The 18,096-nt window shown below is 43.2% G+C and overlaps 1 protein-coding gene across 1 annotated transcript in view; it reads left to right on the top strand.

The window, feature by feature from the left end:
* syde2 (synapse defective 1, Rho GTPase, homolog 2 (C. elegans)) overlaps positions 1-18,096 on the top strand; it is an 86,636-nt gene that overhangs the window by 10,848 nt on the left and 57,692 nt on the right. Inside the window, exons 2-3 of the mRNA XM_030372742.1 lie at positions 10,499-10,788; positions 13,803-14,223. Coding sequence (XP_030228602.1) covers positions 10,499-10,788; positions 13,803-14,223 — 711 coding nt within the window. The remainder of the gene's footprint in view (positions 1-10,498; positions 10,789-13,802; positions 14,224-18,096) is intronic.

Genomic DNA, 18,096 nt, shown 5'->3' with positions numbered 1-18,096 from the left:
TGTCCGGCCCGCCGCGCAGCGGAGGGTCCGTATAAAAACTTGGCTTTTATACAGCGGTTACTGTTATGGCGAAACGAAAGTCATAGACACACTACATTTAAAAAGAAACCAAGACAGTCAAAGTAGCCGTTTTCTTAAAGAATACAAAAAAGTAGTCCCTCCTGGCTGCCGCTATGCATCGACGGTCGCTATGCAACACACTTTAGGGGCTCCGATAGAGCGGTTCGCCGGCAATTTATCCTATGGAGCAGTTCACTCGCCGTGTGCCTAAGCTTTCGTTAGTCTCTCCATCGCCTTGCTCACTCCCGGAGTACCAACATTTACACCCACTCCATCATCCAACATATGTTTTACTTTGTAACTGTTTCTACTTCCAGGCGCGGAGTGATATGCAAACTTTCACAAAATGATCGGGCGTCATAGCAGTTATGTATACACTCATTATGCAACAGTTGGGAACCAATCAGATCGCTGGATTTAGGTCCCCCGTTGTATAAATATATATATATCTATGATGGCATTATGACAAGAAAAAGTATAGTAGTAGAAAAGTATAAAGTGGGCTGAGATGCTCTCTGGCCAGTGATGTCGCAGGTTAAGCCAGAGTTTTTCCATCTGAACAGAGCATGAGCCGGGTGATGTTTGTCCTTGAGGATGCTCTGGGCTTTCCCCCTGCAGCGTTGTGTGTACAGTGTGTCCATGGGGGGTAGGTTGGAGCCAGTGATTCAGTCTGCAGTCTTTATGACCCGTTGAAGCGATTTCCTCCCAGTGTGGTGTTTCCGAACCACACCGTGATGCCACTGGAGAGGATGCCTTCAACGCGTCCTCTGTAGGCCTTGGTGAGGGGCTGACCTTTAAGTCCAGTCTTCTTCAGCAGCCTGATGAAGTAGAGCCGCTGCTGTGCTTTCTTCACTGTTTTAGCAGTGTTTTGGGCCCAGCTCAGGTTATCCGCAATGTGTAGGCCAAAGAACTGATAATTGTCAGCCCGCCCCACCCCCGTCTCCTTGATGGTGAGGGGCTGCAGTGGGGGGGCTTTCCTCCTGAAGTCCACAATTAGCTCCTTTGTTTTGTCTACGTTTAAAACTAAGTTGTTATCCTCCCCATAGATAGTGACTCTGTGGACTAGCTCCCTGTAAGAGGACTCATCCCTCACTCTGATGAGGCCAAGGATGGTCATGTCGTCTGGGTATTTAACGATGATGCTGTTATTGTCCTGGGGGGAGACACAGTCATATGTATACAGTGAGAAAAGGGGGGGGGGGGGGTTCCTGTGCTGACTGTGAGCTCAGCAGAAACCTTTGTACCAATCCTCACCACCTGTGGTCTGTCTATAAGGAAGTCCAGGATCCATTTGCAGGTGGGTGTCGCTTCTCCAAGGTCTGCCAGCTTCCCAATCAGCTTCATTGGCCGAATTGTATTAAAGGCGGAGCTGTAATCCAAAAAGGGGAGGCGTGCGTATGTTTTTTTAGTTTCCAGATGTTCCAGTGTGGAATGGAGTGCCAGGGCCACCGCGTCGTCCACTGATCTGTTGGTGCGGTAAGCAAACTGTAGGGGGTCTACAGTGTCTGGAATCACAGAGTTGATGGAGTGTAGGACTAGCTTCTCCAGATACTTCATGGCCACCGACGTGAGTGCCACTGGCGTAAAGTCATTCATTGTGGTTGTATTTGGTTTCTTAGGGACTGTAACTATGACTGATGATTTAAAGATGCGTTGGACGGTTTCCTGCATGAAACCATCCCACGCACCCGTTGTTGAAGATGTCTGTGTACATCTCTGCCAAATTGTTCAGCGCAGGCTTTTAGGACTCTGGGTGCCCCCTATGAAGGTATTATTGTAGCAAAAGTCTTTAGCACCTGTAACTGCAGATTTTGTATGCGTACACTAAAGTCACAAATGTGTAAGAGTAAATTTGAAGTCGTAAATATTTATTTTGCATGTGTACTCTAAAGTCACAAATGTGTAACAGTACATTTGATGTCGTAAATATTTTTTCTACCATTGTTAACACTAAATAGAGTCTACGAGTTCACAACTCTGTTACAGGTGCACAAATCCTATCCTGTGCATCACAACTTCAAAGGGTTCACACTTGACACTTTTGCTACAATCATTGCAGCGCAGTTGGTGCAGTTTGTGCATTCGTAAACCCAAATGTGAACTAATGCATCAGAAGTTGCACATCTGTGAAATATTTCCTCACAAATGAAATTATATAGATCGCTATGTTCAATGAGCATTTTAATGAGTGAGCACTAGTCCATCGATACAACTGCTCGAATCTGCTGCTACGAGTCTCAGCTGTGGTTTTTCTTGTGGATACTTTTGCAACACGTCTATGTGGTACAAGTGTAGCAAAAGTGATTCGTATCCGTATGAAGCAGAGCGTCTGTGGGCGGGACAAAATTGCAGCATTAACCAATGAAAGCCGCCGGCCGGGGCAGCATTTTTCAAACTACACTGGGACCATCCAAGCAAACTCTTACTTTCTGGAGTCTTGAAAGTAGACAAGAGGGCATCCTATACAACGGAGTTGGGTATCTTACATTATGACAAATTAAATTACTTAGTTCAACTGAATTCCCCCTAAATTATTGCATTAACATGCCGCAAGTGTCCTTCAATGTATTTTAATGGTCTGCTTGGATAGTCCCAGTGTAGTTTGAAAAATGAACCCCCTGTCGGCGACTTTCATTGGTTACTGCTGCAATTTTGTCCCGCCCACGGACGCTCTGCCTCATATGAATACAAATCACTTTTGCTACTCATGTACCACCTAAAAAAACTACCTGCAAAAAAGACCCACCTTTGAGACTCGCAGGTACAGATTTGAGCAGTTGTAACGATGGACTGGAGCGTTATTAGCATATTTTATTTGTGAGGAAAATTCCCACAGATCACATTTGGGTTTACGAATGCACACATTTTGGGCATGTTCTTAGATTATGAAACATGGGTGTGCGAATGTGTTTTGCACCAACTGCGCTGCAATGATTGTAGCAAAAGTGTAAATTGCATGACTCTTTGAAGTTGTGATGCACAGGATAGTATGTGTGCACCTGTAACACAGACTTGTGAACCCGTAGACCCTATTTTGTGTTTACAATGGCAGAAAAAATATTTACGAATTCAAATGTACTGTTACACATTTGTGACTTTAGTGTACGCATACAAAATCTGCAGTTACAGGTGCTAAAGACTTTTGCTACAATAATACCTTCATAGCCACCCCATCATGGCCTGCAGCTTTGTGGGGGTTCACCTTCTTCAGAGCCCGAAGGACTTGTGTGTGTGTGTTACTTGTAGCGCGGTCTCCTCTGTGTTGTGGGGGGACTTTATAGGGGTATCGCTGTTCTGTCGAATCTGCCATAGAAACTGTTCAGTGTGTCTGGAAGGGTGGAGTCACAAACTTTGACTCTGTTTGTGTTACTTCTGTAGTTGGAGATGGACTGTATTCCCTGCCACATACTCCTTGTGTTGATGTCCCTGTAGCATCTTTCAAGTTTTTGGGAGTATGTTCTTTTGGCCGCTCTGATGGACTTCTGTAGCTCGTACCAAGCCTGCTTATACTCCACGGTGTCCCCTGACTTGAAAGCTGCACACTGGCTCCTGATCTTCATGCGTATATCGGCATTGAACCAGGGCTTTTGATTAGGAAACATACGAATGGTCCGGGAGGGAATACAAACTGAGGTGCACCAGTCTATATAGCAGTGTCAATATTCATGTCAGTGCCCTTAAAAACAGCCCTGCAGTTCACACAGTCCACATCTTCAAAGTTCTGACTGTGACTGGGGTTGCTTTCAGCTTTGTGATGTAAGTGGGCCGTAGCAGGACTGCTACGTGGTCAGACTTTCCAAAGTGAGGTTTTGGGACAGCAGCATAAGCATTTTTGATGTTATTGCCGAAGTGATCCAATGTGTTCCTACTAGAGCTGTCAAGCGATTCAAATATTTAATCGTGATTAATCGCATCAATGTCATAGTTAACTCTAATTAATCACGATTAATCGCAAATTATTTTTCTATGCTAAATATCCCTTGATTTTTTTGTCCCATAATTCTTCTCATTTTAATTCTCTTATCAACATGGTGAAGTGCATCGGCTTGCCTTGTGCAAATGATTTTTTATTGATAACAACATTGGCATATACACTGATCAAAACAGGACGATACAAAAAAAGAGCCTATAGTGCAATTAAACGACTGCTTTGAACAAATGTCATTTGAACATAGCAGTCAGGCTACTGCTTCTTTGTTTTGAGCCCAAAAAAAAAAAAAAGTTTTTTTTTTTTTTTTATAAAATAATTGCGTTAATCGCGCGATAAAAATTTTAACGCCGTTAAATTTGGTTTGCGTTAACGCCGTTAATAACGCGTTTAACTGACAGCTCTAGTTGTTACCCCTGGTGGGGAAGTTAATGAGCTGGTGGAGTTTATGGATATGTTTGTGAAGGATACAGTGCTTAAAATCCCCTGTGATAATAAAAGCAGCATCTGGGTAAGAGTTCTCATGTCTTAAGATCATGTCGTGCAGTACTTTGAGTGCTTTGTCCTCGTTAGCAGAGAGGGGGATATACACTGTACTCAGTATAATGCACTGCAGTTCTCTAGGTAGGTAAAATGGTCTGCACTTTATGGTAATAACTCCACGTCTTCAGTAGATAACTGCGATATTACCGTGTTGTCGGTGCTCCAGGACTTTTTGACAAGCAAACGTTTTTCCTCTGAGTAGCCATCCTACTGAGAAGGTCGTCCATTTTATTTCCCATTGACTGGAAATTGGCGAGAAGTATCGCCGGGAGGGTTAGCCTTCCCTTGCTAACGAGGAATCGGAGTCTTCGTTCCGTTCTGTCCCGTCTGCCTCGCCTCCGTGTCGGTGTCGGGGTGCCAGGCAAACCTGCGGCCTGGCCCTGCGTTGTCGAGCAGTTTGGTGTTAAAATGTCCTTTGTGACTCATCTCACCAAGCTGTATCAGTGTCGCCCATTCATACTTGACACTAGCCTTAACATACCACACATTAAACGAAAGAAAAGAAATCAATAACACGAAAACTATGAAAAACTTGACTCGGAGAGCTATGCTATGTCGCACACAGGGCGACATAGGGTGCCATCTGCGCCATATTAAAAGATGGCGCAGATGGCACAGTCTTAATAGACCATTAAGACTGTGACGCAGACCATAAAGACCCTGACAAAGACCATTAAGACCTTTTTTTGTTTGCATACAGTTGACAACACTGGAATAGCCTCAGCTTGGATCTGCTGATGGGCGCACAAACTTCCACGACCGGCTGAGGAGTAATTAGTCTTTAAAGTTTTCAATTGATCGCTTTAGCACCCCCTATATTCCTATTTTGATGAACTTTAGCCTGGTTACCCTTCCCCTATGATTTTTTTAGTACACCAAGCTTGGTGATTAACCTCGGCTTTTGGCACCTAACATTGGTCAGCGTCCATTTTGTTACAGGTTAATTTGCTCAACTTGAGGAGAAACAACTGTCTACAGGATTTCATGACTGTAGGTAAAAGGGGTCAGGAAATATGTCTGTCAAGAGTATGCATTTTCAGTTATATGTTTTAAATGGTTATAGTGCCCCCTATGGGCGAATCTGGATAAAATTTGGAGTGGTTGCATTTTCAGTTAATTCTTGTAGCGCTCGCTATCGTATGATCTAGATACAATTTGGAGAGGTTAATCGTTTGATGATGACAGGTTAAGTTAAATTTGGACTATTTTGAGGCTCTGGCGGACATGTTGTTTTGTCAATCGACTTTATCTTACTTGAGCAGTTAGAACTTTGGTCCCCAACAGCCACTAAGTTGGTCCCGCTCAAATCAAACATTCCGTCGAGGAACTGTGGTGATTTTAGTCAGAGGCCATGCCCATCTCGATGCCACGCCCCAACTTTTTCATTGGACTCAAGATCATAGGAGTCCATCTTGATGTTTATATAAGCATTTAGGTCTTTACACGTTTTAAACCACACGTTTTTCAGAAGTTAATGGCTCCTGGGTTCGTTGATCTTTATTGTACAGACTTCCCCTTACAGACTTCCCCCGTCAGATTGAAGACATTGGTTCATAGATGATACTGTATTTGCTAAAGGTTTCTTGTCAAAAACCCTAGGATCCTTTGGGAACAAAGTTCAAGATCAATTCATAGATTCTTGAGGCAGATTTTTTCAACATGAGGATGTGCATTTGTGAACCAGTGGCGGCTGGTGGTTTTTAAAGTGAGGGAAGAAGGACTGCACGCTTGGTTGCCATTGGCCTGCTTGCACTGATGGTGGCCTATTGTGGCATAAGTATGTGACACTCAAGTTGATCCAGGGTGTTTTGGTGAACTACAAAATAGCAGGGAGGGATACTCGTGTGAATTGATACAAATCCACCAGTGGCAACATTGGACTTTGGAAGCAGGTGGGCAGCATGTCTTGGACTACAAGGGCAGAAGGAAAGGATGCAAAGCCAATTAGTGAAATCAGGCCTACTCTTGATTTGTAAAACTAAATAAAAAAATCTGGGCATATCATTGGGCCTATTTTTGCCCTCAATGACTGAAGCTTTTGGTTGTAATTTGGCTATGTTTATTTTCAGCTACAATTGTTTGAAGAAAAATAATGTAACAATACCAAAAGTGATGCAATTTAAAATGCATCATGCTCTGAATCATTCACTAACATCCTTTCCACATTATCAAACAGAACGGTCAGAGTAACAAACAATTAAAAGAACATCAAGAACACTATTTTACAACGATTTCCATGGGCTGTAAGCCTTACATTGTAGGAGGCAAATGTGGATGTTAATGGGTGTTTCAGAATGTTGGTCATGGTGTTAAGCCAATTAAGATTGAGGGATTTAATTTATAGATCAAGTAAACCCTCCTCGCGGGCTCCGCAGCCCGGCCGCGGGTTTGTTGGTTCTCGTAACATAGACTTGAGGGGATAAACCCTCCCTCCGGGCTGCTCCACAGCCAGGACTCCTGCTTATTGGTTTATAGTGCAACCAGGGCTTCAGCCTATACGTGAATAGACGTAGGCGGGATCCAGATACCTTAGCTAGTCACACCCACCCAGAGGAGGACTTTCCTCCTCTCTCCCATTTAACCCCATGTTATTCACCGGCCGCCAACACTTTCGGGGAAATGAATGGGAGTCAATGGAGGCTGAGGGAGGAACGTCCTGCCTGAAATAATTGTCAAAGGCATTAAAGTAGTCCTATTTAAGGGCATTGATTCATTAAAGTAGTCCGGACAATCTACCTTTTTTATTCTCAACAATGCACCTCCACTGGTGTGAACAAAGTTTCATGACTGTAAGGCAAAGGGGTCACGAGATATGCTTGTTCAAAGTTAGCATTTTTGGACTATTGCTATAGCACCACCTTGGGCCAATCAGTGTAATATTTCTTCTCTGTTAATCTTGAGTTTAAAGTTTCATAAAAGCATGCAAGCGGTTTAGGCTGTGTAAATCAAACGTGGCGGAATAATAATAAAGACACTAACGATTACATAGGTTGCCTTTGCACTTTGTGCTTGGCACCCTAATAATAAAACTGACAATTACAATACATTGCCTTCACACTTTGTGCTGGGCACCCTAATAATAATACTAACGATTACAATAGGGTTCCTACGGTTTCGTAGGACCCCTAATAATAATACTAACGATTACAATAGGATTCCTACGGTTCCTTAGGAACCCTAATAATAATAATACTAACGATTACAATAGGGTTCCTACCGATTCGTAGGATCCCTAATAATACTAACGAAAACAAAAGGGTGCCTACGGTTTCGTAGGACCCCTAATGACTCACGCACAATCATACACCGGAACAGAGGCCTAGACGTATCCCTGTAGATTAACTTTTCATCAAGTGAGAATATAATTATAAACATATGTATGCCAGAGCGATGACTGGTGACTGGTGACTGGTGACATTGCATTCAAAAGCATTTCCTACAGGAAAAGTAGAAGTTAGCCTCGTCATTATAGCGTGTAGAGTGGCACATATCTTGGAGTCGGTCATTGAAGCAATCTTTTTACACAGACTTTCTGCAGAACATGTTATAACAAAACAAGGTCCTCAGCACCAGTTCCCCCACCCATCCTCTTCGCATCTGCTCATTAACCTACAGCCTTTCAACACTTGGTGAAAAAGGGGCCTGTCAAATGACTATGATTTGCAGTTGCTGTGCGATTTGTTGGAAAAGGTGTGTTTTACTAGCTGCCGGCTATTTGCACACACACGCACTCATTCTCTATGTTTGCTTCGACATGCATATTCTCTATACAGCCTACGAAAAGGACTCAGTGCGTCACCACCGTATATTTTTGTGTATTCACATCCCACTCCTCGCCACTGGCGCTACTTACTATAAAAAAAACAACAATATCCTTCCACAGCTCACTGCCTGTGGTTTCCTCTTTTTTCTGCATTCAAAATACTAATCGTTCTCCAGCCTTTTGAATGGATTCCGTGCAAAATGATTTTTTGCTGAGGTAACTGTACTCCTCAATGGCATATAGATGACATACTTTAGAACAGGGGTCAGCAACTAAGTTTGGCCTCAAGCAAAAAAATGTCCAGCCAGTAGGTAACATTATCGAAGGCTAGTTCAAGGAATTGATTAATGAAAGTGCATCTGGAACTGTGACGTAGGCCCGTCAGCTGGCTCAGTCATATGCCTACCAAGCACTAGATGACTCTTAAAAGACGTACTTATAAACAAGTGTATGCCCTAATCACGTAAATGTCATGCCTGATCACGTTGGGTAGAGGTGTTGCTGCACTGTCTCCACAGAGACAACGTAGTGATATCATCATGAGCAGTTCTAACTGGAGAGAAAGTGAAATCCGCGAGCTGCTGATCATGTGAGAGAAGGTGATGCAGTCATATTAAACAGACCTTGAAAGATGGTGCTATCTGCGAGAGAGACGCTGAGGACCTGTCCTTACGAGGCTTTTCTCAACCCAAAAGTGGTCATCAAAATAAAGAATTTGTTTACGTTTTTGTACTTGTAAATAGTTCATCCTGTTTGTAGCCTACGCTCAGACGTGAACTCATTCTTGCATGAGGACGTCTCCATTCATAAAAAAATAAAAACATTCGAGAATATGCAAATTATTCTAAAGAGGTCTAGACTCTAGACTCCTCGGTTTTACCCAGGAAACTTGATAAGACGGTGAAATTGCCGGGTGTGCCAAGCCTCGACCGAACCTGCTTGGCAGTGTAGAAAGGCCTTATGCTGGAGAGAGGGCAGTAATGCGCATCTAAAGAAGCAGCCAACCACACTTACTACACACACACACACACACACACACACACACACACACACACACACACACACACACACACACACACACACACACACACACACACACACACACACACCCCCCCCCCCCCCCCCCCCCCCCCCACGGCGGGTGCTGCCTTACTGCGCACACACACAAACCTCCATTCCTCACCGTTGGATAGGGCTGTAGGCGAAGTAGTCTCATCAGAGAAACAGCGTTAAACAGCAAAGTCTCAAAGCTTTGCGTCTTAAATCTTTTCTGAACTTTTTTCAACAGCTCCTTCCTTTCTCTACGTGCAGTATCACACAAAAATACGTAATGTCGGGTCGCCATGGTTGTTGTATATAGGCCTATAGAGGGGGGTTCCGTTTCATTTAATATTGCATAGTTTCCAATAACTCCCGCTCAGGCCCTCGCAGCTTATGTGGGACCGTGACGATTCTCTAACCTTCCGGGAGTAGTAGCAGGATTTGATACAATTAAATTCAAAAACGGTTGTGAAAGAAAAAAAAGTTCCCTATAACCGGCCCTTTACATTTAAGCTAACAGATATAGATATTCGATATTTAAAAAAAAAAAATAAAAAAAAATCATTACTTCAGAATAATCTGGTGGGCCAGATATTATGTCTGGCGGGCCAGTTATTGCCTACGGGCCGCCAGTTGCCGACCCCAGCTTTAGAATAAGAGGACCAAGAAAGAAAATAGGTGGGAAATAAAAAGTCAAAAGCCGCGTTTCCTTTTGGTCCCAATTTCAGTGTTTGTAATCTACAATGACATTGTCTCAGAATAGGCAAATGGTGTGTGACAAATAAGGGTACATTAATTCCCATTAAAGGTGACATATTATACCTCCAGGTGTGAATGTGATTAGCCACTACAATCCGTTTTGAAAACCTACCTCTTCTGACATCACATGTGGGCGTGTCCACTTAGATGTATGGTCCTAGATATATCTGACATACATGTAGGTAGATACGCCAACTTGTGATGTCAGAAGAGGCAGATTTTCAAAACGGACTGAAGGAAGGTTTGTTGGTACAGATATTTTTTTATTCAAACTAGGGTAAGATAAAGCCAGAACCAGTGTCAAATATCTACATGCATATTATCTTACATTTGACAAATGCCTCAGATGTGGATAATTTATTAGTAGAACGTGGCAACAACAATACTCTCTCTTTCTCTCTCAGTTCCCGATGAGAATGCACAGGGCCGTGAGCCAAACCAACGACCCAATGAGCCGCCCGGTTGTCGGTCGATGCTCAACTCCATTACTGTCTCCAAGAAGCGCAACTGGCTGCAGCAAAGCTCGCTGGGGAGGGTCCATGGGGTCGAGGAGCCCCTTGGAGATCTTGGGGCTGATGAGGAGGGAGGACAGGCCCCACGTGACCAGCCTCTCATTCGTCCCAGTTCTTCCCCTGAACTCCTGATGCCCCCAGGGGTTTCATCGTCACGCCCAGTGCGTTTTCACCTGCCGCAGGTACTGGTGATAATTGGCTTTTTAATACAGATGTGGAGAGCATTATACTGGCGAATCATCTTCGGGGATGTTTTCATTTTCTTCTTCTACAACCAACAACCATAGTAGCTCATTCTTATTATGTATTTTGATTAGTTCCAAGCCAGTGTCCATCCCAAACTTTGTCAACTTGCCAGATATGTCCTTAATGAAATTATAAATGTGCCGTCCTCTACAAAAGCTTCACTCACTCTGATGCTTTTGACCTAGTGTTTATTAAGTTATTGGTGATCCTCCATCTCTCGTTGAAAATAAGTTAATCAAGTGAAGCTCTTTCAGTGAAGCATTTGAACGAAAAAAAAGCACTTTCTCTTGCAGTCTGTTAGACCAGGGGTCTCCAACCTTTCTGGAGCTGAGGGCTACCCGATAGATGAGAAACTATATGAAGGGCTACTCCATTCCAAATCATCTTCTTAATTGAAATAAGTGTAAACAGCTCTTTAAAATAAGCCTATGTTTTTGTTCGGCTCTCCATTAACACCAATCAAAGGAAATTGAATAACAGGAATAATTATGATCCCATTTATCTCAAAATATAAGAATGGTTACTGACAGTCATTGCCAATTTATCTCAACATAAATTAAAGGAAAGGCACAATAATACAATTATATTGTTCAATGTGCCCAATAGGGTTGGGCAATCGTCTACAAGCTTCCATCGTCCGATAGTGCCCCCTAGCGATCGCCGATAGTCTATACTATCGGGGGGGGGGGGGGGGGGGGGGCAACTTTATAATAATTGTATAATATTAATTATTTATAATAATTTATCACTTTGAAAATAATCGCGTTTTTATTTTTCGATTTTTTTCTTAAAAACGAATACGATGGTCTTCCCCTTGGACCAGCGTGAGCCGTGAGCCTCCGCTGATTTAAGTTTCGATGCGTCGGCGCCGGCGGCGCTGTCATGATGACACACGCTGATGACACACAGCTCGTAGCTGTGTTCGAAATCGTTCCCTATCACGGATATAGTGCACTATATAGGGTGCTCGCTATTTTGTAGTGTTGTTCGAATTCTCAGTGGTTAATTTCATGCACTATATAGTGCACTTAAAATACCCAAAATGTGAGTGTACATATGATGTTCCCTACGTGTTACTCCCATATACCACAATGCAATGCGGTCGTGTTTTTCCAGAGGAGAAGAAGAAGCTGAATAACCGCAAGCGGCGAAAACGAATGCATTTAATGATGGAGTCTCCGGCTTTCGTTTAGAAATATCAACACATTTATTTGTAATTTAACAAGAAAATTAAACATTCAAAATTAATAAGAAAAACCTTGTTCAAGGAAATGCAACATTCAACATCAATACAACCTCCAGCTTTCCTCGAGAGTGCCCGGTTTGTTTACATGATCTTGGCGCATCTGTCTGCGTCACACAAATACCTGGCGCATTTACTGACGCAAATGACGTTTAGAAATGTTCAGCGTAGTGTCCGAATTCTCGTTTGTTCGTTCCCTATGTAGTGCACTATATCATGAACACTATAGGGAATATTGAGTGAGTGAATAGGGAACGATTTCCAACACAGCTCATGTACCACAGCTGTGACCCGGAAATGGTGCAGCGAGGTGTGATGTCATTTCGCCGTGCGAGCAGACCGGTAGGTTTCGAGCCCCTCCTCTCGCAGCAGTGAGTGAATACGGCAGGTCAGCGCTACATAGTATGTTTTCCACCGGTGCCAGTTAATTTCAATTACAATTTGGGGGGCTTTTTTAAGTTGAAAAAATAGCTACCACAGCGCTTTAAAGGCACCCAGTGCAACTTTCGAGGCTTAAAAATAAACATTCAATTTCTAGTCGTTTTTACACGTAGTAAGTTTCAATAACTCCATACCATTACATGCCGACATTCAAGCAGCAAAGATGAGACGTCGTTGTGTGGTGAGAACTGATAGAAAATCGATAACAACAACAATGCCGCCATTTTCTTTATTTTTTGTAACCTACAATAAATAAAGCAGGCTTCCAGTCAATGGAAAAATGGCTTCTCCCCACCGGCGATTGTTGTTGTTTACGATTTTCTATCAGTTCTCACCACGCAGCGACGTCTCATCTTTGCTCCTTGAATGTCGATATGTAATGGTATGGAGTTATTGAAACTTACTACGTGTAAAAAAGACTAGAAATTGAATGTTTATTTTTCATTGAATGTTTACATAAAGTTGCACTGGGTGCCTTTAAAAAAATTAATAAAAAAATAAAAAAAATTAATAAAAAATAATTATTCAAATATAATTATCGCCTTTTTATCGGCTACTTGAGACGATCGACGATGGAATCCATCTATCGTCGATAGAATCGACTATCGGCCCATCCCTAGTGCCCAACACTTATGTGAAAGTTAAAGCTCTTCAAAAAGCTCCACTTCCATAGCAGTCACACAAAAAAAAAGTTTAAGTTTAAACTCTTAGAATTGAATTTTGAAAGATTCCACCTTAATATTTTCTCAAAACACACATCACATATTTAAATATAACATACAAACATATTACACACATAGCATATTTCATAACATACAAATGCATATGTAACCATTATGAATACAAGTTCTAACAAGCCTGCCATTGCATCAAATCCAACAGAGCACTGTTCTCAGGTTTATAACTTGACACAGCATCTCTAATCTAACTTTCGAGGTGCACATCGTTTAAGCAGGTTTTCTGTTAGTAAAAAAACTGACTCACAGAGAGAAGTCGAACAAAACGAAAAGAAAGCACAATCTCTCTTTGAACCCTTGGCCAAGCCGAGGTGTGAGCGGCCGCAGGGCCAGTGTTATTTCCATTCACAGCAGTCTGCACAGATGGAAAGTGCAGTAATTGTCACTATTGGAACATCCATGACGTGCGACTCAAAGGGTCCCAGCGAGCAACGTGTTGGCGAGGAATGTCTTAGACTATTTGTTATTGCAGAAAATATATCACTACATTATTGTCTTTGTTTCCCTGTCTACGGTTTGCGTGGGCCAGGCCCGGGTCACACCACAGATCCGGTGCATTGACCCGGCTGAAGAAAACGATGCAGATGACGAGGGTGAGATCTGGTACAACCCCATCCCTGAGGACGAAGAACCAGCTCAGGTGACCAAAAACAACCCCCCCTCTAGGAGACCAGTGGCCTCACCTCCGCAGGAGAGCCAAGCCCCAAAGAGGAGGCCAAGCAGGTGCTGGGATGGAGGCTCCTGTAGGACGCCAGACACCTCCACCAACACGGCCCGGCCAGAGAGGCTTAGGGAAGGCGGGGGCCTGGCCTTCATTGCTGGCGGAGGTGAAGGAGGAGATGGGAGCCAGGGAAATGCCACACATTCCATAGATACACCACATCTGCACAGGCAGATGCTTTCTTGCAAATCTCAGGAGGAGGCGGGGGCTTCCGGCAGCAGAGCAACGGGTGAGGAAGGGAACACACACACACACACACACACACACACACACACACACACACACACACACACACACACACACACACACACACACACACACACACACACACACACACACACACACACACACACACACACACACACACAGATATATATACACACACACAGTCTATTTAGCTCTTAGTTTTCTCTGGCTGCTGCTAGGCCTTCAGATATGTTTCTGCTAGTTGGTAAAGAAAATAAGAAAACGGAGAGATTGGGAACCAAAACCAAACAAAGATCAAATAGGAGCAAAACAAGGTCTTATTAGATCTGACAATGACCCTCTCACTGTTTAATCACAGCATTTACCATCAGTGTCACTCAACAGTGGAACAGTAGTTACACATCAGCAGGGAGTAATCTTCCATCTCTCATGTTGTTGACTCTTTAATACCTTCCACAAAATATGAAAACTAGCACAACATTTTTTAATGTTCTTTATATTACATTTATTCAAGTGTGTGTGTGTGTGTGTGTGTGTCGCTTCTACATCTGCAAGTTTTCTTCTTCCACTGGGTTGTCTCAGACCAGTGTTATGTCGACACTCCCTCGACATGGACTATTTTTCCTTGTTTGTTCTCCTGACTTCCTACCTGTTGTCGTGTCTATTGTAGCAACATGGTAGTTTTAACTGTTTGAGCTGTCCTTATAATTATAAATCTAAACGACTCTTCTCTGTGGCATGCAACAGCCCCCCCCCTCCCCCAACGGAGTACATCTGAAGACCAAAGCTATGCCTTTGTTAACTTAACTTTAACTGTCTTCTGCTCAGAAGACAATAAAGCCCACGTCTGTCATTTATAATTAATGGTTTGATGTGGCCTCGTTTAAAATAGATAAAGATATGCATTGCATATACAGTTGTTTTTTATAAAATAATTTAGTTGCTACAAAATTGAAACCATGAATTTAATGAACTCTCACACACTGATCCTTCCTTGTTTGGACCTTAAGTACTTGAAGCAACCGAGAGGAGATTGATTGACACCTGGAAAACAGTCATGGTTGGTGGCTCACTGTTCCAACCATCCACGTCCCCCCCCCACCCCCCAAGACGTTCACTCTGGGATAAGGATTCAATCACTCCCAGAGGAGTCTCCTTGTACCCAAATGCTAGTCAGAGATACACTCTCTACTACGGAGGGGGAGCGCTCATTTCTAAATACAGTTTGATAGGTTGGTTTTTCGCAGGCCTCTTTGAAATGTGCTGCTGTCATCAGTCTGCTGAAATTAGGGGCTTTCTTGTTCGGGTAGGCAGGTATGAGCTGACATAATAGCAGAGCAGATTAGCTTGTTCAGCACATTCTAATCCGGTGAAGGAGTTTTGTTCATCGACAAACAGGGAATCTTTGTTTTAGAATGAAAAGGTTTGGTGCAATGTTATTCTAGTATTCAAAAGAGACGAGATGCCCTGCCATTCAACCAACCTAGTTTAAGGAAGCTTGCAATGCCCCAACAAACACACCCACAAACAACTATAGAATGTTGGCCGATTCCAACAAAAAAGGTAAGCTGACACTAGCCAAAAATAACCATAGACATTGGTGTTGGACCCGTTTAATTTCTCAAATGAGTAAATGCACTATCCCATTGAGCTGGTGTTCTTGCTGTGCTCTTTGCTGTTGTATAAACCAGCCCCAGTCTCCCTACACCCACCAGCACCACCCAACCTACGTCCACGTGTCTCGCTCCGGAACTGCCAGCTTGTTGACTTTGTCGCCCATTCCTGTGGCTTTGGTGACGCTATCCCACACTTGGGCTCAACAGCCAAGAACAACACTTTAGACTGTGTGTTCCCTCTCACATTGAGGGAACACACACCGGGTATACAAGCGATGATATAAATTGACGATGTTCTACAGCCTGTATTTGGGATATGCGGGTGCTTAAGGAATGTTGAAGGAGCAGGGAGATAGGCGCATTAAAAATTGCCTTGATATTGTATCTAAATCAACATTAAGGCACAATCCAATTTCCACCCCTTACCCCTCCCCCTTTCCCCTTCCCCTTGCCCCGGGTAAAACGTTCCCCTAAGAAATGAGACACCCCTCCATTACGTCGAGTCATCATCGCTTGAAGCTCGTGGACTGCTATGTCAACAGAGGCCAAGAGTAGGCGTGTTTCCGAATGATAACAACTAGTAGTAGTAGTAGTAGTAGTAATAATAATAATAATAATAATAATAATAATATTAGTCTTGTATAGCGCATTTCTAGTCCCCAATGCGCTTCACAGAATAAATAATAAAGTAAAGGGGCTCAGAAAAACCAAACCAAACCAAAAAAGGATTCATGACAGCTGCCAAATTTAATGGTCGGCTTTTCCTCAAAGCCCTCCCTTTTAAAGTGTGGTCCTTTTTGGAAGCTTCATTTCAAGGGCTACGTAGCCCTACGTCTTGGCCCTAGCCCTAACCCAAATGAGATTTGGGACAGCCCTACCCCTACAAAAACAAGGGGGAGGGGTAAGGGGAAGGGGTAAGGGGTGGAAATGGGATTGGACCTTAGCAACAATGTTCACTCCTGTACACGTGTGTGTGTTTGTTGGTATATTTCTTTGTCTTTGCTGCCAATGTAGTTGGCTTTATAGAAGAATGACATGGTGCTTCTCGTCTAGTTGGGAGGAAGGGGGATGGGACAGGGGAGCCTGAGACAACTGAAATAAGGGGATTCTCTCTCACTCACTCACATGCATACATACATACATACATACATACATACATACATGCATGCATGCATGCATGCATGCATGCATGCATGCATGCATGCATGCATGCATACATTGAAATGTCTTCTGAAATGTGTAATAGAAGAGGAAGGTTGGACAGATGAAAGAGCAGGTACATATTTGCAGTGAAGAGGACAATAAATGGATTCCTTGTATGTGGTTAACAATGCTTCTAAATTCAAAAGTTCACATTCAGCAACACTTGGTCATGTGTTTTTCACCTTTTTCTAAGTTCTGAAAATGTCTGAGCTATCAATGGACTCATAGTGTTGAAGCAGATCCAGGGTTCTAGTCTGGCGATGTAACTTGTGTTATCAACCTGGGAGGGCACAGATATCACTTAGTGAAGATCTAAAAATGGACAGCAGCCTCCTTGATTGAATGGGAACAAGAGAGTGCTGCATTAATGAAGTGGTTCAGATGCAGACGACTTGGTATGACTATGGCCCTCCTCTGTTCGGATGGCTGCTTTTCTGGGCCGCCGGATACTCCCCAGATGGGTCTTGCAGCCAATTGCCCGGTCGTAGTGTTCCCTCAATGCCCTGTATAGAAGCTGGAGTCGTGATTGATGTAGTTTATACGATGTCCATATTGCATCTTTCTACCCACGTCGTGCTGTGGGATTCTGGCGGATGGTTCATAATGTAAAGGGCTATTTCTGGGAGTTGTTTAGGTCAGTGCAGTTCAGTGAGGAGGCCGGGCCGCCTAAAGGGGCCTAGAATTAGCCTGAACAACTAGGGTTACATGGAGAGAGAGCTTGGGTTGTGTTGCTTATCTTATCTATCTAGAAGAGGAAGATTGGAATCGTCAGGTTTTGTCTGTGAGGCAGACGCATTACTTTCAGGAGATAATGGTCATAGTATTACATTTTGTTAATTAGTGAAAGTGGCTACATGGTCTCTGTTACTTTACAACAGTTAAGAATTGTAAAGATGCAACTTATTACAGAGCCTTTACCACTCTCATGTTTGGTTTTCAATCATCATCAGCAGCAGTTTATCAAGACTGTACTTCCCTGCAGAGTGGCCTTGAATTAGTTGACACTTTGTTGCTACAGTTACCATTTATTTGGAATTGCCGCTGCTGCTCCTGCTGCTGCAGCAGGGTGGCCAACA

The sequence above is a fragment of the Gadus morhua genome, chromosome 12 (assembly GCF_902167405.1).
Source record: "Gadus morhua chromosome 12, gadMor3.0, whole genome shotgun sequence".
Lineage (NCBI taxonomy): Eukaryota > Metazoa > Chordata > Actinopteri > Gadiformes > Gadidae > Gadus > Gadus morhua.
This window is presented reverse-complemented; position numbering and strand designations above follow the sequence as displayed.